Source organism: Rhipicephalus sanguineus, chromosome 5 (genome assembly GCF_013339695.2).
Source record: "Rhipicephalus sanguineus isolate Rsan-2018 chromosome 5, BIME_Rsan_1.4, whole genome shotgun sequence".
Lineage (NCBI taxonomy): Eukaryota > Metazoa > Arthropoda > Arachnida > Ixodida > Ixodidae > Rhipicephalus > Rhipicephalus sanguineus.
In genome coordinates, this window is record NC_051180.1 from 5,652,392 (window position 1) to 5,679,073 (window position 26,682).

A 26,682-nucleotide genomic window follows, 5' to 3' on the forward strand; every position below is an offset into this window, starting at 1 on the left:
CTGTCAAGAGTACTTCTCGAAAAAAAAAAAAAAGAAAACGATTCTTGCTACGGTACTTAAAAGGGTCGTGTCACCAATTTTCAAAGGTGAGTTCAAGTGTGAAGCTCAGGAAAGGCTCATTAGACACATGAGTTTTACATTAAAGTCAATTTTCGCATATCGCACCTAGTGGCAACGACACTAGTGGTGTGACATCACGTTACAGTACTAATTCTGGTGACGTCTATTTCAGCGCTGACAGGAACTTTTCGCTTCAATTAGTGGAATGATTTCCTGTCAACACAGACGAAAAAAATCCACAATACGAGTCGTGTTCGCTGTAAATCTAGCTTTATTTGTCAGTAATAGAAACATGAGACTCTGATGAACCATGTGGGAATGTGAATTCGCCTACAGCAGTGCCCATCGCGATGCTTAATGTATATACACGTGTGACCAGCCACAACAAGAAAAAGAAATTGTGTAGCGATCGATGTAGCTCTAAATCCTGCGCTAAATGCAGTTCCACTACTGTAAAACCTGAGGAAGTGCGTAGCATGGGCGCCCAGCGATTCCCTTTCGTAGAGTTTCCACTGCTCCGTTTACCAAACAGTCGATGACGTCAATGTTTGAAGTAACCATGTATATAAGGTTTCCTCGGCACGAGTAGAATCTAGATAGGAGTTTCGCAAACTCGGTGTGCGACATGCGCGCTAGTTTTCGCTGCGCTTCATCGACTACCTGCTCGTTACGGCAGTTGAGATACGTGTCGTCTACAGCGAGTTCCGTCAGGTTGTTTCCCCCGTTCAGGTGTAGCGACGAAGGCAACGAAGAAGCGCCGGTGGGAGGAGCAGACTCCCACTTGGCGAGGCGGCGGCGCCCTCTCTTGCGCGGCGCGGGTGTCAGCCGCATGCTTCTGAAGCGTTTTTAGCAATTTTAAGTTAATTATCGAGGTGACTTCTTGGTTATTTCTGTTAGTCATATTATTTTAGACATTGTTCGTTTACTTTAACATGGTTTTGAGCATATTGAACCTTGCTTTGACCACTTGATTTTGAGCGCGATCACGCCACATGGGATCTACGGATGGACAAGCCGGGCCCCTAAAGTGCTACGCACTCAAAAAGAAACGTAACGTTACAGTGGCTCGTGTGCACGGCAACGTTGATAGCTTGAAGGATATTACTACTTGCACACATATTATGGAGGCACCAAAACGCTGTTCCTGGGCATGGCCTGTATGTCTCTTTCGCTATAAACAGAGCACCACTATACTCTCAGCCTGCTGACTAGTGATGCTGCGATAACACAAGTGACCAGCAACACTGGTTGTAAACAGCCCGCTGCTGCTACGCCGTTGCCTCTGCGACTCAAAGTCTTTCCTGGTTGAAGAGCTGCAGAAAGGGACGACAAGGAGGACCTCGGTGTTGTCACTGGACTCGCTTGCTGTATTGTGTTTCCAGAATGGCTATCCTCTGTTGCTTCTTCTTCTTCCTCCTCTCCGTCTTCCTCTCCGTCTTCCTCCTCTTCTTCCTCTTCAGTCTCCATTATCTCTTTCTCCTCGGCTTCCCTGCGAGTGCCACAGTAAGGTGCAAGTGCAAAGAGTTAAAGTTGAAGCGGTCGACAGGCAACGATCGCTTCTATACGTTTCTTTAGACAACACATATTTTTTTATAAAAATCCTATAACAGTAAGGCTCTTGCCGTTCTCGCACACGCACTCCACGTCGAGGCGGCGGAATAACTTTGCCGCAGTTGAAATGACACTGTTGCCACTAATTAACAAAATATCGTTAACTAACTTTTTAATTATTCACCTCAAGGCAGGTGTTTATATTAGAAAGTCGTAGTGTGTGCCAATTTATGGGACAACCATTTTTTAGAAATCACAAAAGTTGCACGTAGTCCGAGATATTCATGACCGAATTTCAAGGGCGAAATCGAAACTGATCACGCCCGGCGCGCACAAAGTACTTCGGAACACCGGGACGACACGTGACAGGGAAGTGACGAAATTCGAATGAAGGCGCGCAGAAGCAGAATCTGGCCAGAAAAATCGGCACGCATTCTGAAATACACTAGTAGACAGCTTAATGTTTCTGTGCGATGGGTGGTGCTTATGTGTTTCTTTCTTAAACTATAAAGAGGCGCGAATAACTATTTGGCGTGTCTGCAAGAAGAAGCGCCGAAGTGGCAGCCCCTGAGTTTTATGCTTCCCAGACAAAGAGAAGGTCGTGGTTTTCTTGTGCACAGTTCGAAAGAAACGGATAAGAACCAAACACTACGCCGAAAATAACGCGATGCGCGAGCACAAGTGAGATGATGACGACCTGCAGCTTTTCACGAAGGCCGCGGTGCGCCTTCATTCAAATTTTGTCACGCCCTTGTGACGGGTACTTCCGGTCTGAGTGGTCGCGCTTCATGCGCGCTTTGCGCGATCGATTTCGATTTCGCCCTTGGCATTCGATGAACAATACTTCGAACCACGTGCAACTTTTGTGATTTGTAAAGAATAGGTATGCCATAAATTGGTACGCATTACAACTTTGTAATATAAACACCTGCCTTCAATTCAATAATCAAAAAGTTAATTAACGAGTTTTTGTTAACTAGTGGCAACCGTGCATTTTAACTGCGGCAATGTTATTCCGCCTCGACGTGGAGTGCGTGTGCGAAAACGACAAGAACCTTACCATCATAGGATTTTTTATTAAAAAATCTGTATTGACTAAAAAAAAACACCCTGTATACCGAGAGTGATACGGTGCATGCTGCTAGCTTGCTGAAAACACTCAGAATGTAAATCTGGCTTTAGAGTCCCTGCTGTGCTAGCAGAAAACAGGCGATGGCTGCATTTTACCCAGTTGTGCTAAAACCGCAGGTGGAGAACACAGCGAATTCGCGACCGAGGGAACGCGAACATATTTACTGATATGCATAGGTGAGGAACGCACGTGAGTTAGTCGTCTTCGTCAGCCTCGGCGGGCGTGACGGAGATTCGAATTTTGAGCGAGGCTAGCACGCACAGGGTGGTCATCACCGTCCTGCTCGTCTCTCTGCCTGGATACTCCAGTGGCCGCTGGCCGCCTCGGCTGCCAAGGAGAAGACCCATGCACACATCAGCTTTGTCCACGCAGGCGTCACATCTAAATGTAGGACTCGGGCAGAGGCTTGGAACATTCATTAACGGACGTTACCTGGAGATGAACGAGCTTATACAAGGTGAATGCAGGTTCTAAAAGTACTCCAACATGGCGGCTTCGATGACGTTAAGGCGCGTCCCACCATGTCCGAGTGCCACGCTAACCCTATCAGTGCATCGCATGCATGTTCTGTCGTTAATTATGGACAGAGGCCAAAAACATCCCAGCGGTGCCTTTATCACATGGAAACAGCGAATACACTTTGCCCCACGCCTTGTTTATTGGACCTATGATATTCCTGCACATTCCAACGCTGTTGCGGCAGTATCATGTAGGTCTCGCACTATATAGCGCAGCGGTCTCAAACACGCAGCCCGCGGACTTCCCGCTACGGCCCGCGACCCGCACATGACTGTCTTTGTCCCATTTTTTTTTCTTTATAAGTACGTTCTTAAGCTGCACATCAACGTATATAAGTTCGGAGCAGTGGGAGGCACAACTTGCAAGCTCGGACCCAGAAGTGCAGTTAGCGCTTCTGAGTCAAGTTAGGCGAGCGGCGCAAGCCAGTGGGGCCCTGGACTTGGGGCCCCAACCAACATGCTCCTGAGTACCCCCTTTTCTAACCCTTCCCTGAAATAAAGTTTTGTTCTTTTTCTTCTTAAACTACACAGGCATGAGTTAACTACTCAACTTCAGCATTACTATTACCTATTGACGGCTCACGTTGATACTCACTTCTACTCCCGGATACTTCCACGCACTAGCGTTCATACGCCAGCTCAATATTGATCAGAGACGTGCCTTGACCCCCTCCCGCCGCAAAATTTTTCGAAGGAAGTTCTTGATAGAATTATCTAGTGTGAGTCATATCCGTTTCAATAAAAATGTTCTTACTGGATTGCAATCACTGATAGCTCGTATGTGCAGGTAGATCAAAATGCGCATTGTACAGCACCTATTATGCGAGATATTGGCGTTTAAGTGCATTGACATACTGATCGCAAAAGCTGCTAACGCTAACGAACTCATGAGTCGATTAACTCAGACTCAGATCGAGCCGTGAGCCTGACTGAGCGACCGAGTGAGTAATATTTAGGTGAGTCTGAGCCCGAGTGAGTCCGATTGAGGAAAATTTTGGTGTGTCTGAGTGCGAGTGAGCCCTAAAGACAAAATATATTCTATGAGTGAGTCTGAGTGAGCTCCACATTTCTTTCCGACCTATGTGCATGACTGGGCTAAATAATTTTTTCTCGTGATGCACCTCCTGCGGCCACCATATGTAAATACATAACCGTGAAACAAAACTCTACATTTCAGAATCGGCGTCCAGATTTCAGTCATTTTGGAGATAGGTATCCACATGTTGTGCCGCCAAATACCCTTCAGAAATGACCCATATAGGAGAAAGTTATTTCAAGCGGCAACGTGAGCTGACATTTGGTACGACCTATCCTCCCCCTCGCTCTTATCTTGGTCACTGTCCCCTGCGGGAGTAAATTTTCGGGAATGCGGCCCGTTAGCTGGGGTGAGCTTGAGACCCCTGATATATCGGAACAAGACGAAAGCTCAGAAGTTAACAATGTGGGCACAAAAAGCAGGCTGTGCATGTCCATCTCGCGTCACATGGCCACTGGAAGCCGTGACGGAACAACGGAAAGAGAAGGTGTCTTTATAGGAGTTCTATGTAACGAGACTTCGTGCAGTCTTTTTGTTTAAGGCTGCAACTTTCAAGAACGTTTCCCCGCTTCGGAGCTCTGTGATCGCCCTTGCGATGATAAGTTAGAGGTATAAATTTATTATATTACATTTATTTCTGAGATTACAGAATAACATTTGGGATATAAAATAATAAGGAATGCAAATAAAGCACAGAATAGCGACATGTTAACTATATAAGCGCCTGGTCTATTTACTTTTAGCTCGCCTGTTTCAGATAAATCAAGTAGCCTCATATACAAGAAGCAAAAAAAGTTCATTCCCTCATAAAGCTTCTCAAAATAGATTGCCCCACATAAAGAAGAGCGTTTTCCTGAGATGAAACGTATATATGTATGCACAGCGTATGTGGAACTAACTTAAAGGGACACTGAAGAGAAAAGCGATTTTTCTATTATGAGTAAATTACTCTATTCCATTTCAAAATCACGACGCTCGCTGCGACAAGACTCTTGGTAAGCGATAAAACGCACAAAAAGAAAATGCGGGTGGCGATGCCACCTTGAAATTCGCGCAGCAGACGCCGTGACGTCGTAGGCTCTGACAGTCTCTACTAGGGCCTACGTAGTTCCTAATCAGTAAAAATGAAATACGTTGACCTGTGAGGGGGCCATACACTTAACATACCAAGTTTCAGGAAATTTCGTTGAGCGAAAGTCCTCGACATACAACAAATACAGTTGGGTGTGTTCAGATAAGAACATCGGTGCATGTCCGCCGACCCCCTGCAATATCGCCGAAAAAAAAAATAGTTTGCTTTTCCGAGTCCCCAGCACCACAAAACCACTTTTTGTCTCACGAAAAGGAAATTTCACGTTCTTTAAAAAATTCACAATTCTCCACTGTGCCGCAACCGCCTCTTTCGAATTTCGCGAAAATGGGATTTCGATGAGCGGCTACAAAAAACTATCGTGACTGTGGGTCTGACAATTTTCTCCACGTACTACGCATAGTTTGCGTCGACAAAACATTATTACTACGCACTTTTGATGCTGCTCTTTTAAGAAAAAAAAATCACGAAATCGGCACAAAGTTCAATAATGCTCAAATTTAGGATTTTTTTTTCTCCGCGCGCATACACGCCAGACTTCCCAAAATGTTTTAGAACATTGCCATATATTAGATTAACAATTTCGCTGAACGGCATTGCTAAGGCTAACTTCAAACGTCAACCATAAATGTTCCAACTGAGGACAAGTCTCTAAAAATGCAATATTTCGAAGATCATTAAAAAAAAACACCATCTTCGATTTTCTTTAAACTTTTCAGAATTAAAGTCAAGCACGTGTTCTTATTTAATCTGTAAAAACTTGCTGCATTATTATTGTGAGGTAGGAGTTATGAAGCACGAAATGTGGCCAAATTGACGTAAATTGAGTAACCACAACATTGAGCGAGCATGGAGCAATAGTTTCCATTATCATTATATTTAGGTCGTGAATGAGTTCTGTTGTGCTTGAGGGACAATAGCTTGACAGAGAAAACCAATGAGTTGGCTTAAAGTGCAAATTTGTTCATGTGTGCGCGTGCACGCGTCGTAGTCTTGGTCCTGGCGTAAGGACTAACCGCAAGACTTCTGGAAATATAGTCGAGTCTCGGAAGGAACAGCTTATTCACCTCTTATGTACACACAGGGCATCAGAGTCACAAGTCGTAGTCAGACAAGTTAGACAGTCACAAACGTCACTGAAGCAGTTGTGTTTTTTGCTCCCGGTGAAGCAACCTTGTGATCTTGATTACATGCGGCAAGGGGGGCGCCTTGCGCTAGGTGTTAGTGGCATCCAGGATGACCGTCGTGCAAAGCCGCGGTGATGCGGATACCACCCACAAGAGTTCACAACACTTATTACACTAAGCAGCTGCATTATTGTTGGTGACCTTCAGTGTCATGTTTTCTTTGTTAGGCCTGTATCACTCAATAAAGTTAACCTGATTTCACAATGAACGTTTTTCATTTTGTAGAGACTCATTTTGAGCTGAAGAAGCACCACGGTGAGTTATTCTTGCCTCATGCGCTGCACCTTTTGTAGATGTATATGGTCGAAAAGCAACGTCTATTCCGGCTCAGTTAAACTCAAGGAGGGTTAAACTATATGCCCTAGGTCCAACTCTCGGCCTTCGAATTCCTCCAGGACTTCGCCGAGGTGACGCTACCTTTCTGCAGGTTATGGTTGGGTGTCGCATTTAGCTATGAGTACGCGTTGCGCATTGGAATGGCCGACACCGCAGCTTGTGACCAATGCGGAAGTGATGAAACAATTCAGCATATTCTGTGCGACTGTCCACGGTACTGTTCGCGGAGACAGCCGCTTTGCAACGCGCTTGATAAATTGGACGACCGAACTCTTTCGGAAGAAAGAATCCTGCGACACCGACAGGGCTTAACGTCACAGAAGAAGGTTGTGCAGGCGCTACTACGCTTTCTGCGTTCAACCGGTCTATCAGAACGGCTCTGATAGGACGTCCTGCATGTGTGTGCATGTGTGCATTTTTTGTTTTGCTTTTATTTTACCTCTCTCTGTCCTCTTTTCGACCCCTATTACCCCACCCCTGTGCAGGGTAGCAAACCGATCACTCGCACCAGGTTAACCTCCTTGCCTCTTCCTTTTAATCTCTTTCTCTCTCCCTCTCTCTCTCTCTATTCCGGCACTTCTTTGGAGATTCGGCTGTTCTTGCAACAAGCAATTCGTGGCGCTCTTGGCTGACGCGTGTCCACTGCCACATGTGCCACGACTGAATGCCATGCACTGCGGATGCACTGCCACTTCTTTGTTCTCATTTCCCTGAAGGCTTTCAAGTCAGCACTTGGAAGGTGAATCAGCGTCACATTCTCACAATGTCATTTCTTTCAGCGTTATTTCTTTCGCGCACTTAACTGATGTGGCGGAGCTGCGGAATTGTAAGGTTTCGTGCTGCTTGACGACGCCCCCAATTCCACCGCAAGCATTCTCGCCCTGCCCCGCTGCGAAACATAGCCACTGCACCGAGGCGTATTTGGTCGCTGTAAGTTCGTGAAGCTGGTACCTGTTCTTGAAATTGCTCGGGACAGCATCACTGACTTATGTAACATATGCATATAAAGTAGCAACACCCTCGAGCCACTCGTGCACCTTTGCGAGAGCGTAGCATGCGTGGGCAGAGTCGTGGCTAGTGTCATCGCTTATAAGAGCGCAGCTGCGGGTTCCTTTTCTAGTCGTGACGACGCATGTGAAGATGGAGACTGGGGTTTTTCGCCAGTGATGTGACTGAACTAGCTACTCCCGGCAGAACTGCGGTCCAGTTTTTTGCGAAGTCAAAATGCCAAAGTTTTGATTCGTTAATCGCTCTGCCCTGAACGCGCCGAATGTACTCGTGCGGCACCCATTTTTAACACGAAAGTGTTTTATGCCGGGGTCCACCAAGATTTCAGTGACGTATTTCCGTCACGGAAATGACGTCGAAAAACTTTACACTATCACATCGCGAAGAAAAAAGGTTGCGTCAACGGGCATCGTACCCACGACCGCTCGGTCCACAACAACAGAAGCCGGGCACACTATCCACTGCACCACGGTCACAGTCTCTAGCGGCTTTACAAACGCGCCTTTTATATCTACCACTCTCCCGGTCGGCGGGGTGGTGTTGCCCTCTAGGATCGGTAAATTAAAGTAATTCATCCTTAATGTGGCCTCCGCGATTAACATCTGCAACGCGTTACACGTCCGTCCCATTCGGTGCGTTTTCAACAGAAGTTCAATTTTGTCAATGCCTTAACACACCACAAGGTGGAGGTCTTAGCGCAAGCGTCGTGAAAGCGTCGGCCTCGCTCACAGCATCACGCTAATACAAACCAAAAACAGCTCTGCGACGCGCGCCTGCCTCACCTGGCTGTAACACCGCGTTCCCCGCTCACGCGCTCGCCCCGAGAAAAATCGCGGCCGGGGGGCGGCACGACGCGCTTTGCGTTTCCCTCTAGTCCGGCCGTTGTGTACAATCACATTTTAACATGCCGCAGGTTGGCAACCAAGTTCTGCGTCCAATATGCTATGCTCTTCTGGCTATCACACCTCGTTCTCTGATTACGCTTTCACCGTTAACTACTACAGCTACCACAAGGTTTTGTTTAATCATTTAGCATGTACGTTAGTCGGCGGGATGGAGATGTATCACCAATAATCAAAGTCGGGGCATCCACGTTAAACGGTGCCATTAGCTGCCAGACATCAATATACATTGTGCAAACTCTCTTATTTCAATGTACTGTAAACATTCAGTTACTTCTGTAAGGGCACGCTTTACTTTCGTGCTATTCCGATTCCTATGATGGAGGGATCAACCATCTTTTTTGTAAGCACTGTTGAAGGTGTTGCACGAAAGCGTCTGGACTTACTTCTTTTTTGACCAAATCTCCTTTCTCCCAGGTTGCGGACACAACGACCTCTTCTTCTGGGGATCCCTAGATCAGGCGCTGCAATAACTTGAGGTGTGGGGCACGAGTCACACAAGGCACGTCTGGACGGCGGTTTACTAAAGGTCAAATCACGAAGGTCTTCGACGCTCTTTTTCTGACCAGTGGCTATTTCTTAGTCCCGTGCACTTAGCTTACCGTTTGCGCAGTACGTGCAGACGCAAACTTCGTGAGGCGCAGTGCACAAAACCCATTTCGGCCTAAAGGAGGAGAACTTCGTGAGCCCGATACCTGTGTCAGGGAGAGCCGCTTTAAATAGACTAAATGTTTCCCGAATGGACCTGGTCATCAGCCATTTTGAAATATACTCTTTTTGTCCTTTAGAACTAATTGCAATGACATCTTTCTTGTTTGGGCTTTGCTGGGTGCAGTTGAGCTCATCTTCAGCATAGTATTTCACTGCTGCCTGTATGTCTTCTGGGTTCAGCTTCGATCTGGTGTAGAGGTCCGGACTTGACCACACCCCACTGGTGTCGCTGTATTTTCTGGATTTCCGAATGAGGTGCCGAGTTGCGGATTGAATTATTTCTTGAATCTGTTGTTGAGAAAGGTTCACAGGGGGCAATGTCAGGAGGCGGCAGCGTTCATGGTATGATTCGCAGGTATCGAACGCGTCCTTTAGGTTGCGCAGCCACTCGCGACACGTGTTGTAGGTTTCCGCTGAAGGACCAGGTTCCTCTGCAGGGCCGTACGCTGCTATAAGCCATGAGAAATTGTCCTGGAGACAGCACCCTCGATCTCCGCTTTCTTACGCTTGGCGTAGGACACTCGGCAATGTGCTTTCACTTTCGCCGGAATTTTCATGAGCGTCACGTCGGTTGTCTTAACGAATACGTTTAGCTCTTCGACAGTAATTTGTTCGGGAACAAAATTTTCGTCAGAATGCGATGCATCCGGAGACTCTACGGCGATCTGTTCGAAGCGGTTGAAACAGTTCAGGCACAAAATGTCGGTTTCTATGATGGATGAGGCTTCTTCTTGCATGCGCTTCCTTAGTAAGGCGACATTCAAATCTTTCACATATCGAAGGTTCCGCTTTTAGGCGATCTTCTTCTTATGCCTATTTATGTAGTCAGCGCAAAACGCTCGCTCTGAGCTCCACAACGTGGGCATCAATATCAGGGGAGTGCAATACGCGCACGTGTACTTACGCTCGTTGACCAGCAGATGACTGCCAGCTTGACGACGAACGCAAGTGAAAACCGACGTTCTCTTATTCGACCTTTCTTAAGCGAGTCGAGCGGTTTCTTGTTTATGTTCTTTATTTTTTCTTTTTTTAGGGAGCGGGCGAGCGCGGTCGGGCTGCAGAAGCGCCGCTTCTGCCGCCACGCACCGTCTGCGTTATCACGTTACCGACGTGCCGTGGGAAGCGATAAATATTCAGCGGTGGATCCTCTCCAGCCACCTCCTTTGTGAGCCGTACGTAGGCTCGCATGCGCAAAAGATTTTGAAAGCGATTCCTACGAAGCGTGTGGCTCAGCATCGCGGCATGCTCAGTGGCTAGGACCCATGTAGAAGTTGTTGTGATTTGCGTAAAATGTAGTAACAATTTGCTCTTCAGAACCAACTGTTCATGTTTTAGATGTGAAGCATCTTATAGCGGAGTTCAATCCGGTGGTGGTGGTGGTGTGCGGCGTGACTACCCTTACTGCACATGCGCAAACCCTCTCCCCTCCCCTCTCCCCTCCCCTCTCCACTTCACCTCTCCCCTTTCCCCTCACCACTCCCCCTCTGAAACGCGGGCTCTACATGCCGAAACACTGCTTCGCATCGCCTCATGGTCCCCTTTAGCGGAAGAAGGTGTGATTTTTTTTCTGTCAATCCGTCAGTCCACAGAACACATTCACAGCCTAAATATAATGACAATGGAAGTTATTGCTCCATGCTCGCTCGATGTTGTGGTTACTCAGTTTAGGTCAATTCGGCCAATTTTCGTGCTTCTGAACACCTACCTCACAAAAATAATGCAACATGTTTTTACAAATTGAGTTAGGACACGCGCTTGGCTTTAATTCTGAAGAGGTTAAAGATAATCGAAGATTTTTTTAATGAGCTTCGAAATACTGCATTTTTGGAGACTTGCCCTCAGTTGAACATTTCTAGTTAACGTTTGAAGTCACTCTCAGCAATTTCGTTCAATAAACCTGTTAATCTAACATATGGTAATGCTATAAAAAATTTGGGAAGTCTGGCGTTTATACGCGCGGAGAAAAAAAAATTCTAAACTTGAGTATTATTCATCTTTGTGGCGATTTTGCGATTTTTCTCTTAAAAGAACAGCATCAAAGCTGTGAAGCAGTAATGCTTTGTCGACGCAAACTATCCGTAGTACGTGGAGAAATTTGTCAGACTGTCACAAACGAGCGCCTTATAAAGCGCGCGCGGCCGCTTTCAAACGGCTGCGCGACAGAACGGCGCGAGACGCGCGCCCAAGAAGCGCGAACGACGAAAAAAACAAGCATCAAAAGACGCCGGCGCGCTGCATCCTCCTCACCCACTCGAGCCAGATGCAGACAACGCGATCAAACGCCCGGCAAAACCTAGATGTTTCTAGAAGGACGGGGGGACGCATCACCGAGCGGCGCTGCCGCGAGTAGTACCGGCGAGAGAAATCTCGAACTATCCTTAGCCTTGGCTGTACTGCACGCCGAAGAACCCTCCCGACGCTTCTAGAGAACGGGGGAGAAGGGATAAAAGCGTGCAAACGACGACGATTCAGTCAGTCGAGAAGTCCGTGAAGTAGTGAAGGAGTGAGCGAGTCAGTCGGCCCGGTGATGGTGAAGTTATGCTAAGCGTGGCTCCGTTAGCCCAAGAAGACGTGTTTATGATGGTGAGCGGTCAGTCGATCGTCGATCTGGAAGAATTGGATGACGACGCCGTGTGGGCCGTGACAAGTTACGACGATGGTTGAGCTACGACGATCAACGCTGGAGCTGGCGTGAGTGTTTCCTTGGAGAGAAGCATTCGATTACCGTCCAAGTACTGTGGACTGGATACGCCATTGTATATTCTGCACTTTAACTGTCCTTGAATAGTTGTAATGCATGCGATTGCATTTGTAGCGTGTGATCTGTTTGTTTAGCTCCCGTTGTGTAAACACCTTCTGAGTTATAGTGTGAAGTTGTAACTGGTACCAGCCGAGTGTGCATGTGTTGGTGTTATTTGTATTGTCTTAACTGAGAATATATTTCGTTTTCGTTTGTGTTATCGACTCTCGGCTCTGACTCGGTCTTTGGACCACAACCGGCGTTCGCTGGCGCACCAAAGGACCAACTCTAAATTGTCCACGCTTTCGTGGTGCGTTTTCGGAGGGCCGTGACGCCAGCCCTTAGAATCTGCCCGGCGATTGCCAACCCGATTAACGGGATTAGTGACACAGACCTACAGCTACATTAGTTTTTTTTAAATGCTTAGCGAACTTCTGCGACTTTGAGCGTATCTATCTATCTATCTATCTATCTATCTATCTATCTATCTATCTATCTATCTATCTATCTATCTATCTATCTATCTATCTATCTATCTATCTATCTATCTATCTATCTATCTATCTATCTATCTATCTATCTATCTATCTATCTATCTATCTATCTATCTATCTATCTATCTATCTATCTATCTATCTATCTATCTATCTATCTATCTATCTATCTATCTATCTATCTATCTATCTATCTATCTATCTATCTATCTATCTCGCCGCCTACGACTTTGTGCTCTCCTGGCCGTTTCGTTAATGAGACGTACGCCAAAATTGGTATGGCGACATAAATAATATGTCATAACATGAAAATCATGGCATGCATGTGATTAACGGCATGATTTACATGCCACGGCCTTGGTGCTTTGGGGCCGTTAAGTTAACTTGATATATACCAAATTTGGTATGGCGTGACAAGATTGTGACAAACACAAGTGACAGGTCCTATCGTGCAAATCATGACACGCATGTCATGTACAGCATGATTTACATGACATGGTGTCGGAGTGTTCGCGACCGTTTAATTATATAAATATATACGAAAATTGGTACGACGAAACATTTTTCTATGGGGAACATAAATGAGAGGTGGTAACATGATGTCATGTCATGCGTGTCATGTGCGCTATGACATACGTGCCCCGCTCATGGTGCGCTTGCGGCCGTTTCGCTATCTTGATATGTACCAAATTTGGTATCGCGTGACGTGACTGTATGACGAATACAAATGACAGGCGGTAACATGAAAATCATGACATGCATGTCGTGTAGGGCATGATTTACATGTCATGCTCATGGTCTGCTCGCGGCCGTTTCGCTAGCTTGACATACATTAAAACTGGCATTGAGTGACTTGACTGCATGACGAGCATTAATTATAGGTGGTAACATGACAATCATGACATGCATTTCATTTACAGCATGACTTACATGCCACGCTCATGATTCGCTCACGGCCGTTTCACTAGCTTGATATACACCAAAACTGGTATTGCGTGACGTGACTGTATGACGAACGTATGTTACAGGTCCTAACACGCAAATCATAACATGAATGTCATGTACGGCATGATTTACATGCCACGCTCATGGTGCGCTTACGGCCGTTTCGCTTACGGCCGTTTTGGCGGGCCCGGCCCGGGCCCGCCGTGAGGACTACATTACCCGTCCCGGCCCGGGTTTTCGGGTAGGCCCGAGCCCGTGCAGTGCTCTGCTCTGTGGTAGAATACCTGACTGCCACGCAGAATGCTTGGGTTCGATTCCTGCTGGGATCCTAAGTTTTATTCTTTGCATTCGTCGGGTCAAAACTGCCGATGTCGGTTTCTCTTAAAGCTCTCGCATTTAGGTTACCAATGTCTGTTGTCGCCGTTCCTGGGTATATATATAAACTGTAAATCACCTGTGGTGCATACCTACGGCCCGTGGTAAACGGGTGTGTGCCACACGTGTCAGGAGAAAACGGTTTGACGACGTACGCGACAGGATTGTCATGTTATTCATGTCATGACCAGACAGTCACATTCATCAAGCCCACTTACCCTCCCATGCCAATTTCGGTCTACACCAAATTAAGGAGGTGATCTCGAGAGCACCCAGACGTAGGTGGCTAGATACGAGGGTTATTCAAAAAGTAAGAGCCGTTTGGTCCCCAAAAAATAAATATGTTAGTAAAAGCTTTCATTGCCTATTTTAGTTTAGCACAAGACTACTTCCCTTTTCTACATAATCACCGTTAAATTCTGAGCACTTTTCGTACCGCTGCACCAGTTTCTTTAGTCCCTCTGCATAGAAGTTCGCCGCCTGGGCCTAATTTGCTGTTTGAGTTGGTCGGTAAACATTTTTAGTACCCACCTTGCGCACACGGTGATATCTGGGCTTTTCAGTTACAGTCGTACAAATTGTAGTGCGGCTCACAAGAGGAAATTCCGACAGAAGACTAACTGTCAGTCGTCGATCTAATCGCAATGCCCGGTCCACGTGTTGGAGAGTTTCATTTGTCTGGATTCTGACCCTTCCACTCCGCTCTTAGTCGTGCACATTTGTGCGGCCACTTGTGAAGTCTCGACACGATTTTATTACCTTTCCTTGACTCATCACTTCATGTCCATAATCTAGCACAATTCCGCATAAATTTGAGAAGCTGATGATCCTTTTGCAAGCAAGAATTGAATTACAGCTCGCACTTCACAACAGGCGCGAGCAACGATTTTCGCAGACAGTGTCGTTTGCATTCCCCGACAAGCCGACGACTACTAAGTCAGAACATTAACTTCAGTACCTTCGCGAAGAAGTAACAGATGGCAGGGGCGTAGCCAGAAATTTCTTTGGGGGGGGGGGAGGTTCAACCATACTTTATGTATGCTCGTGCGTGCGTGTACATATATGCAAGCAATATTGAAAATTTTCAGGGAACCCTCCCCTCCCCCCATCCTTGGCTACGCCCCTGATAGATGGCGCTGCCCAATGAAATCTTCATTCGAACATGTGAATACCTAAATATTAGCAAACGGCTCTTACTTTTTTGAATAGCCGTCCTAGACAGACAGACAGACAGACAGACAGACAGACAGACAGACAGACAGACAGACAGACAGACAGACAGACAGACAGACAGACAGACAGACAGACAGACAGACAGACAGATAGATAGATAGATAGATAGATAGATAGATAGATAGATAGATAGATAGATAGATAGATAGATAGATAGATAGATAGATAGATAGATAGATAGATAGATAGATAGATAGATAGATAGATAGATAGATAGATAGATAGATAGATAGATAGATAGATAGATAGATAGAAACGCTCAAAGTGCCTTAGGTTCGCTAAGAAATGCTTCGCATTTAAAAATCCCGGTTTGAGCCGGAATCGAACCCAGGCATTCTGCATGACAATCCATCATTCTAACACAGAGCCATACCAGTGCTTCAAACTGCTTCCGAAGATTCCTTATGCAGGTGTCATGTAAGGGCAACATCAGTTGCAGTTGCAGTGGTTGACTATTGGCTTTTAAACAATGTAATAAACATTACGCATGTGCACCTATGACTGTGCAAGTCAAGCGTTGCTCGCTACCGGTGGAATGCCCCGGTGACCGCTACTAGTGATATGCTAATCATGGCATCGTAGTGTGCACTTCGCTTCGCTAAAACTGAGTTCTCGATATGTAGCGTGAGCGCAGACGTTACGGCGGATCGACCCGCCAGTGTAGTCCACATGCCCGGTTAATCCCCACGATCACACAAGGCACACAAGCACATCGATCGTAACGCTTCACTGAAATAATAATAATAATAATAATAATAATAATAATAATAATAATAATAATAATAATAATAATAATAATAATAATAATAATAATAATAATAATAATAATAATAATAAATAAATAAAAAACCCCGGCGTAGGCTGCTTACTGCTTCGCATGGCTTGTCGGTGAAACACTGGAAGGAACACAGCGAAATAGAAGGCGGGGACAAGGAAAGGCGGCGCACACACCTTCTACTCCGCCGTGTTCCTTCCAATGCTTCGCATGAAATTGATTCGTGGAATCTGCCGGAATGTTATTCACTGCATCCATCGCGATTTTCCGCTCCCAACCAAAGTCGCCGGCTCAGGCGTTAACAAGGGAATTTCTGCGGCTCTTTAATGCGTTAAAGACAAGCAAATTACGTATTCCCCACATTGTCAAATTCCCCTGCTAGTACCACCGGTTGTCCCGCACGCTTAAAAATGTGATTTTTGTCCGATTTCACAGATACGTTTGCACTTGGTCAAGCAACAGGTGCATACGCACTTCTTGATGAGGAAGCGCCTCCAGACGTTGCAGATGTCGCGACTTGGCCCGAGCCGCTTCGTGGGTCCGTTCAGTTCCACGCTCACGTACTCGGGATTGGCGGACGTGTAGAGCGGCCAACTGTCGTTCGACAGCGGCACCGTCGGCTTCCTGCACGAACATTAAATGCACTAAGTAGTCATACCTCTGGGCTCAATCAATTAGCAGATTAGTTTTCAACACATAAACGAGTCAATATTTGCCGACATGTTTCAGCAGCTCGACAACTGCTTTTAGTTGCTCTCGAGCACGCGCCTCAGAGGAGAGCAGGCAACGTAACTAGAGGTGTGCGAATATTCGAAACTTGCAATACTCGGTTCGAATTGAGCCGTATTCGATTCGATTCGCAAGCTACTTTTACTAGTCGAAATAATCTACCACCACAAAACTTCGTAATAAGTATTGAAATTAGACACACCCGTGCTAAATTTGATGCACAAATAGGCAAATTAGTTTCAGTTGCCATATTCAAGCTTCAAGTACCAGTTACAAACACCAGCGTAGCTCTGTCAATAAAGAAAAAAAAGAAACAAGGTGGCGCTGTGGTAGAATACTCGACTGCCACGCAGAGGGCCCGGGTTCAAATCCCATTCGATGCTGGGTATTAAATGCGAAGCATTTCTTATCGAAACTTTATAATGAGAACTAACAGACAATAATGCCAAGGAAAGTGTAGGGGGTGTTATTAGTAGTAAATGTAATGTGAAGAAAGAAAAGTGGACGAAAAGATAGCTTGCCGCGGGCAGGGACCGAACCTGCGACCTTCGAAGAACGCGTCCGATGCTCTACCAACTGAGCTACCGCGGCGGCCATCCCCCCGTCCACTTTATAGGGCATATATGTGCATTTTTTTTTAAACGTGGAGTGTCAGTCAGCGCCGCCAGTAGCCATGACGGCGAGTGTGGCACACTCTTTTTCTGCCATTTGGCGTCACGTAGTACGTGAACGTATTACGAGCTGGCAGCTGACCAATAATCCCTCGCATACTACCTGAAAGCATCAAGTCTGCCAGAACGAGACCATCGCTATGAATGAAGGAAAGTGGAAATTTTAAGGGCTCGTTTTTCTTTGTTATACACAATATTAATGAGAACTAACAGACAATGATGCCATGGAAAGTATAGGGGGTGTTATTAGTAGTAAATGTAATGTAAATGTGAAGAAAGAAAAGTGGACGAAAAGATATTAATATTTTGTATAACAAAGAAAAACGAACCCTTAAAATTTCCACTTTCCTTTATCGAAACTTTGGCACTGACGAATATGACTGTCGGGTCATGACATGAATAACGCGAAAATACTGTCGCGTACGTCGTCAAACACTTTCCTCCAGACACGTGTGGCACATACCCGTGCACCACGGGCCGCGATGTACGTACGGGTATGCGCCACAGGTGACTGACAGTTTATATCTACCCAGAAATGGCGAGAACAGACATTGGTAATTTAAAAGCGAGAGCGTTAAGAGAAACTGACACCTGCAGCGTTGACCCGACGAATGGAAAGAATAAAAAAAATTCGGCAGATCCCACGCACTGTGGGAATCGATGTAATGCGAAGCAACCAGCAAAGAGCTGCATACATCGCCTTGTTTGTCTTTGAGCCAAATGAAATCATTCGTGCCATGACACCTAGCCCACCATATACCGCACGTTTGCCATACACGCATGCATGCACAATTTAGTATACACCATGCCAATGAAACGCGAGCGAAATGGCCGCGAGTGCACCATGAGTATGCCATGTAAATCATGCCATACATGACATGCATATCATGGTTTTTCATGTTACCACCTGTCACTAATGTTCATCATACAGTCACATCGCGCAATACCAGTTTTGGTGTGTATCAAGCTAGCAAAACGGCCGCGAATGCACCATGAGCGTGGCATGCAAATCATGACATACATGACATGCATGTCATGGTTCTCATGTTACCACCTGTTATTCATGCTCTTCATAGAGTCACATCGCGCAATACCAATTTTGGTGCATATCAATCTAGCGAAACGGCCACGAGTGCGCCATGAGCATGGCATATAAATCATGGCGTAATATCATGTATGTCATGATTTTCATGTTAACACCTTTCATTTACGTTCGTCATACAGTCGCTTCGCGCAATACCAATTTTGGTGTATATCAAGCTAGAGAAACGGCCGCGAATGCACCATGAGCGCGGCATGTAAATCATGACATACATGACATCATGTCACGGTTTTCATGTTACCACCTGCTATTCATGTTCGTCATACAGTCGCATCGCGCAATACCAATTTTGGTGTACATCAAGCTAGCGACGCGGCTGCGAATGCATCATGAGCATGGCATGTAAATCATGACATACATGACATGCATGTCATGGTTTTCATCTTACCAACTGGTATTGATGTTCTTCATACAGTCACTTCGCACAATACCAATTTTGGTGTATACCAATCTACTGAAACGGCCGCTAGCGCACCATGAGCGTGGCATGTAAATCAGGTCGTACATGACTTGCATGTCATGATTTTTCTTGTTACCACCTCTCACTTACGTTCGTCATACGCTCGTGTCGCGCAATACCAATTTTGGTGTATATCATGCAAGCGAAACGGCCGCGAATGCACCATGAGCGTGGCATGTAAATCATGACATACATGTCATGTATGTCATGGTTTTCATGTTACCACCTGTTATTCATGCTCTTCGTACAGTCACATCGCATAATACCAATTTTGGTGTATATCAATCTAGCGAAACGACCGCGAGTGCGCCATGAGCGTGGCATGTAAATCATGTCGTACATGACATGCATGTCATGGTTTTCATGTTACCACGTGTCAGCTATGTTCATCATACAGAAATGTCTCGTCATAGCAGTTTTCGTATACATCCCTTCATTTAAACGGCCGCGAGCGCCCAGAGACCATGTCATGTAAATCATGCTGCACATGACATGCGCGTCATGATTTGCATGTTAGGACCTGTCATTATGTTCGTCATGAATTCTTGTCATGCCGTACCAATTTTGGTGTATATGAAATTAACGGAACGGCCGCAAGAGCCTAAGGCCGTGGAATGTAAATCATGCTGTTCATGACATGCGTGTCATGATTTTCATGATATGACCGGTCATTTATGTTCGTAATAAGGCCATGTTATGACACACTAATTTTGGTATACATCCGATTAACGAAACGGCCAGGAGAGCACAAAGCCGTAGGCGGCTAGATAGATAGATAGATAGATAGATAGATAGATAGATAGATACGCTCAAAGTCGCAGAAGTTCGCTAAGAAATGCTTCGCATTTAAAAAATAGGACTCCAGCAGGAATCGAACCCAAGCATTCTGCGTGGCAGTCAGGTATTCTACCACAGAGCCACGCAAGGTCTACAAACTGATTTCGAAAAACAGCCTATGCAGGGGTAATGTCGTGGTGCTGGCTATTTAATTTTACAAGAAAGCAATAAACACTATACCTATGCACTCCTACGATACAGGCGCCATATCAGATTAATGTATGTGGTTCGAGTGTTGGTTCCGCTTTCATACCAGTCTAATAAACATTACATTTGTATTCATATGATTCAGCAAGCTAAGCATTGCGCGACCCCGGAGGAATACATTAACGAAAGTTACGTATTATATTCACATGATTGCATCATAAAGTACACTTAGTTTCGATAATACTGACGTATGTACTCTAACTTGAGGGCTTACGTTACGTCACACCGTTAGTTACAATTTAAACGCCAGTGTTGTCGACGTGCCTGGTAAGTCCACGATGTGCACACAGCTACTACACTCACAAAAACACGTCGATCCACCTCGTAACGCTTCGCTCAAGGGCACGAAATACAGAATAGAAGTAATCGCTGACTGTTTCGCATGAAACCGATTTCCACAACGCGTAGGATCTGCCGAATTTTATTTTATTTTTTATGTCGATCGCTTATTTTTTCATGTCTATTGGTTACACTACCGACGGCGACGCCGCTCAACGCAGGAACGGGCGCCTGAGAGCGGCGCTCTAATATGAGGAAACCCAGCATTATTCTGGCTTATATATAGCAAGATGAAGCACCTCCAATCAATTGTCATTGCTCCTCCCAAATGAGAAAAGATGCTTAGAGAATTAAACTATGACGACAAGAGTGACACACCAGCAATCTAGTGAGCATCTGTTTTCGTTGTCTGTATGAATGGTGATGACATACGCAACGGTGTCGTAGCTCCCCACGCATACGAAGCAGCTGTCCATCCCTCGTGACAACATTAAATGACTGCACATGTTGTAACGTCAAGCAATAATGTTGTAGAATGCATAGGTTTCCTATCAAATATTTTCTGTACAACAAACTTACATTTTCGTGCCTGGTTGCTGATTTTTTTTTCTGCAAAAGTCAGTAGTTGTACTATTTGTATTCGGAAATGTTCGAAAAATATTCACTTCAATTCGCGCTTAGTTTCCATTATTCTAGTTCGCTTTGAAGTTGGAAATTTTTACATTTGTACACCCTTAAAAAAAAACAGTTCTATCGCAGGAGCACTATGCGGGAAGTTAGTCAAGCTCGTTGCTCGTCATTCAGCAGGATAGTCGATGCGCTGAATGTTTCTTTTTTCCCTGTTATTCATTTCTCCTAATGTGAGGAAAAGGCTGTCAAAATAAATGGGGCCCAACGACGGCCACTCTAATGCGCTGTTTAGCTGCGTCCGCCTTGACCAGCGGGTGTATATACACGGGACTAAGAGAGAGAGAGAGAAAAAGCCGCCGAGACGGTGCCAAGGCCATCGCGATAAGACATAATAAGCATTCTTTCCTTTCGCAACGCGAGCCTTCACCTTGCACGTGCCCTACTTTTCGTTTCCGGCGACGTCTCCTCATGGAGGGTAAGAGAGAGAGCTAACCTTGGAGTCGGTCATAGACCGCGAGGCAGGCCACGCGTGTGTGGCGTCATTGTGGTCTACAAGAAAGCATCCATCTATCCAGCAAAATATGTCGTGGCAGACACGTTGCTAACAAGCTGGACGTCAACCAGGCAGTTATCGTCATTCTAAATTAAAGAGGGAAATTATTCTGCTCGTATTTAACCGAAGCTTGTTATGAGTCGTACGCGAAAAACCCGGCGCCGGGTGAGTGAGAACAGAAATGCGGCCCTCGAAGGTGCGCGCATGCGCCGTCTTCCGTGTTCCCTCATTCGCGGGCTTGTCAGCGATCAGCCGTTTCTGATATGACAATGTGATTTTTTATCGAGGTCACTCGTCATTTGCCACATTTCATTGTTGCCTGGATACGAACGCATCACCGTCGTTGTAGCAGCTCAGGTGCTGCGCTGCTACGCACGTGGATGACGGCATGGAGCGAGGAAGGAGGCAGCATTGCGCAATGTGAGCGAAAGAAAGCAAAGCATCCATCTATCCGGCGCTTTCGCTTGCCCCCCCTTTTCCCGATAGGGTAAGGGCTCCTGAATTTTGATTGAACATCAATTTCGCAATACCGAAGGCAGCACTTTAGCCGCCGCGAGAAGACGCTCGGTGAGTGAGAACACGCGCAAAGGAAAGAGAACACGGGTGGTGACGCCACCTTCGAGTTCCCGCACCAGCTCGCCGTGAGATTTCCATGACCTCTGCAAGGTCCACATAATCGTTTGTCGCTAAAAGCTATTTGCACTGTGTTCGAAGGAACACATAGCAAGCTTAAAATTTTCATTGAACCAATGAGGCCAACGTACGCAAAAAGACTGATATTCGAAACGTCACACTGACGTTCACGCGCTGATGTTTCGGCGCGAAATTCAGACATGAAACTTGGACCTCTTTGTCATACGATGGCGAAAGTAGAGAGAGAATAGCTTTAGTACCCACCCTGCCCTGGCGAAGGCCGCGATAGCGCCAACCATGTCGCTCATAAGGCGCTCCTCCTGATCGGTGTGTTTGACGGCGTCGTAGAGAGCCCGGTTGGGAAGCACGGCTTCCGTGTACCGGCTCGGATCTCCGTAGAAAGGCAGCGAGCCGAGCACGAACGGCATGTCGTCGCCGTGCGTGGCGCCGTACCAGCGGGGCCACAGGCTGTAACTGGGCCGGTGCGCGAAGACGTAGCGGTAGACGGGCAGGCCCTGGTCGGCAGCCACCTCTGCGAAGAAGTTGGAGGCACACACGAAGAGGCCCTCGCCGGCTGCTTCCTGAAGGGTGCGCAGAACCGCCTCCTTGTCGCCCGGATGGTCGTCGGGGAAGTACGCCTCGGTCACCACCTTGGCCGAGCCGCCAGAAATCTGATGGGCGAAACGCACTTGCTCACGAAGGAACAAAAAAAAAAGCATCAGCCTAACACCCTGCGCGTCAAGATCACGCAAGAAATGAGATTGGTGGGTTTGTGCCCGATAGTTCTTAATCGAAGCCCGTTTGCTAAGTCGGCTCGCGGAGGAGGCTCGAAAACTATAGGCTATTCTAGCGACCCTAACAAGAGAAAACCTGCCGCGCACTTTTTGATCAAATGTTTGGGCCGAGGCGTCAACCACGTTGCGCAATGCGTAAAGAGCGCGGGAGTGTTCACCTTGAGTAGAGCGCTGATGATGGCCGTGGCCGTGGTGCGGTGGTCGATGTCAATGTAGCTTCGAACAAAGGGCGCCAGCCGGAAAGCGATGTCCATGAACAGGGACCCCTCGTCCTTCATGGTGCCGACCATCACCTCGGTGCTGCGGATCTTGTTGCGCCAAGTGCTTAGGAAGGAGCAGTCGTTGGGCACGTAGGCGTCACCGCTCACCGGCGCGTAAATTGTCTTTCGCGGGTCCACGCCGTTCAGCAGCCGCAGGAAGTCCTCCTTGTCGACGCTCCGGAGGCAGTCCATGACATCGGCGAGTTCTCGGGGCCTCCAGCCGACGCACTTGACGTGGCGCGCGAGGCTCATGACGATGTCGACCCCCTTGGCTGCTACGGTGAAGACGACGTTAATCGGGCTTCCGCTGAGCATGATCATTCTCTTGAAGAGACCTTCACCATAGGGCGACACCGCGTGTATGGCCGCCGATATGGCACCGGCGCTCTGGCCGAGGAGCGTCACCTGTTTCGGATCGCCGCCGAAGAAGGCGATGTTCCTCTGTACCCACTTGAGGAGCAGATTCTGGTCCCAGAGACCCCAGTTGCCCGGAAGCTCACCCGTGTCGGCCGACAGAAACCCGAACACGTTGAGCCGGTAATTGAAGCTCACGAAGACCACGTTGGAAAGTGCCACGAAGTTGGCTCCGTCGTGGAGAAAGATGGCGGAGTCGCCCCACTGAAATGCGCCACCGTGTATGAAGACGATGACGGGAAGGTTCGCCTTGCAAGAAACGGTGTCCTTGCAAGGCTTGGTCGGCCTCCACACATTCAAGTAAAGACAGTCTTCTGAGTTGAATAGCCCGTAGTACAGCGTCACATTGTCCGTGTGGAAGTGGTTTGTTTGGGCGCACGGCGGGGGTTTTGACGTGGCTCGGAAAGTGCCGTTCCATGGCCTCGCCGGCACGGGTTTGCGAAAACGCAATTCTTGGACGGGCGGTTCAGCGTATGGCACACCGTAAAAGGCGTCCACTTTTTGGCCGCTCACCGTGAGCGTCTGTCCGGTCACGAGTCCGCACTCTGTGCGCACGATGGGTGCATTTTCGGGGAGCAGGGCTAATGCTGACACTAGCATAGCCGAGAAGACGGCGCTCACAGAAGCCGCGTTCATCGCTGCCGTTCTTTGACTGCGTGTCAACGTGTGCCAAGGGAGGCCTATAACGGAGCGCGCTCGCCACTTTTTTGGAACCGAGCTGCTGGGTGGGGGAGAGGCGGGATGCCTTTTCTGCATAGATCGTGCATGATAAAGGTGAACGTTTGCCAAGTCGCTCGTTTGTTTATTCTCCCATTCAGCTGTGACGTGATGGTCGTTATCGTCTCAATCGATGGAGACATGTAGATGGTGAGATGCGGGCCTGTTTTAATATCAGGGGATAGATCTCCTCGGTATACCTCCCTCCACAAAATAAAGAAAGGTGCACCGCGACCCAGTGCTGAGCCGAAGTATTTGTCGACAAACTGCAAACATATACGATGCATGTAGCATTACTGGAGACTAATTTAATGTAACTGTCGAGCCGTTTTCGACTCCGCAGATAAAGTGCATTCAGCAATAAGCACCTCATATGTATACCCCGTGGTGGCATCAGAATATTTCGATACTTTATGGCACGGTGGTTAGGGTAGCGCTCTCGTATTATTTCTTTTTTTTGGGAGACGCTGCAGCTCTGGTCGTGCAAGCAGACGCTATTGGCCACTTGAAATGCTGCGCGTCAGCGGACGCGGTTGCAGACACTACACGGGGGTTCTGCATTTTGGGGATTATAGAGAATCCACTCAGCACCGCGAAAGACTGCGCTTAGATGGAACCGGGACAAAAGTGCTGAGTAAACAAGCGCAAGATTTGCGTTCATAAAAAAAAGGCGCAATGAGAAAAAATTGTATGCATGCTAGATACCACTATGAGCACCACTGAAAATCTGAGTGGATCGAAGACAACAGCTGTGTGTGGTGATTAGTGATGCATTATACAGGCTACGCAGAAACCCGAGAGTATAGAATGTTTAACGTCCCCGACAACGTGGTCCCCACGAAGTTTCAACGCCATGACCGAAATGATCAAAGAAAAGCGTGGTCGCTGGGTATGGTCGCATAAACCCCAGCGTGTGTGGTCGTCAGAACTTCTTGTCTACGTGTCTTTAAAGGCTGGGTTCGTTGATTTTCCTAGCTATGTACCAACAGGCCCAACACCAGACTCTTCTGTAAGCCAATTGGTTTGAGGGTGGTACGCTGTAGTGCGATGAACCGCGTGGAACTCGTTAAGAATAGCTTCGACCACTTCGGAGAGGAAGACGCGGCCGCGGTCATTGAGCAGCTCCTGGGGTAGCCCGTGACGTATTAGGATAAATCTACGAAGCAGGAAGGAGGCAACGTCGCGCGCTGTAGCTGCTGGAAGCGCAGCGGTCTCAGCGTATCGCGTGAGGTGATTAACTGCCACAATGATCCAGCGGTTTCCAGCAGCTGTCATCGGAAGGGGCCCGTACAAATCTATGCCTACGCGCCCAAAAGGCCTGCTAGGGTAAGGTAAAGGGTGCAGACCAGCTGGCGAGAGGCGGGGTGAAGATTTCCGGCGCTAGGGGCGCAGGCAGAAATTTTTTCGGAGGGGGCACCTCCTTGATCTGAAGTGGGACAGGCAGATGTGGTCGAGTGCCATTTTGTGCTCTGTATCCCATGGAAAAAAAATTCGAGGGGCGGGGGCACGGGCCCGGAGTGCCATCCCCTGACTACGCCACTGCTGGCAATCGGGGCAAGAGCGCACGAACTTGGGGACTTAGCGGTACATCCCCCTCCAGTAGTACCGCTGTTGAAAGCACTAGTAAGTCTTGAAAATTTCGGGGTGGGCACACTGTGGATTGGCGTGGAAAGCTGCGCATATTTCGGAGCGAAGGTTGCGAGGTACTACTAACAACCATTGACGGCCGCCGGAGCTGTAATTGCGTTGGTGGCAAAGGTCGTCTCGAATGGCAAAATTGACGGCGCTTCGCGCAAGTAGTGTCGATGGATCAGAGAGCGAGCCTATTGTCGAGGCAATCTCCTTGCGCTGCTCGGAGACGATGGTGTCAAGGTCGATGGAAGAAAGAGTAAGTTGGGATACTGAGCAGCGGTCATTGTCGTCTACCAATGGACAGCGCGAGAGGACGTCGGCGTCCGAATGCTGTCGTCCACATCGGTACAGCACACGGATATCGTAGCCCAGGCTACGCCCCTGCCACTCGCTCAGCGATATCACAAGTTGGATCGCGTTGGGTTATCTCGCTCGGTTGACGTACCAAGTATGAATACGGGAAAGAGAAGACATTTGATGGGGCGTACAGCGAACGGAAGCCGCCGGGGGCCACGTCGAGGAGGCCAACCGAGTACTAGGCGAAGATGGCTCAATCGGAGCGTCACATGTTCTGCGCGGCTCTGCGGCGTGTTAACCCAGCGATTTCCAGTTCCGCGAAAGCTTTTCAGGTTTCCTAGTGACAACGGGTAAGCACAAGTATTTGGGTCCAT

General features: G+C 47.4%; 1 protein-coding gene across 1 annotated transcript; it reads right to left on the reverse strand.

Moving 5' to 3' along the window:
- Window positions 1-549: 549 nt before the first annotated feature.
- LOC119393085 (acetylcholinesterase-1) lies at window positions 550-24,313 on the reverse strand. The gene is made up of 4 exons (XM_037659907.2): window positions 23,147-24,313; window positions 22,459-22,865; window positions 16,568-16,717; window positions 550-1,549 (listed from the first exon to the last, which is right to left on the reverse strand). Exons 1-4 carry the CDS (start codon window positions 24,296-24,298, stop codon window positions 1,249-1,251), a joined length of 2,010 nt encoding a protein of 669 aa, XP_037515835.1. The 5' UTR covers window positions 24,299-24,313; the 3' UTR covers window positions 550-1,248.
- Between the last annotated feature and the right edge of the window lie 2,369 nt (window positions 24,314-26,682).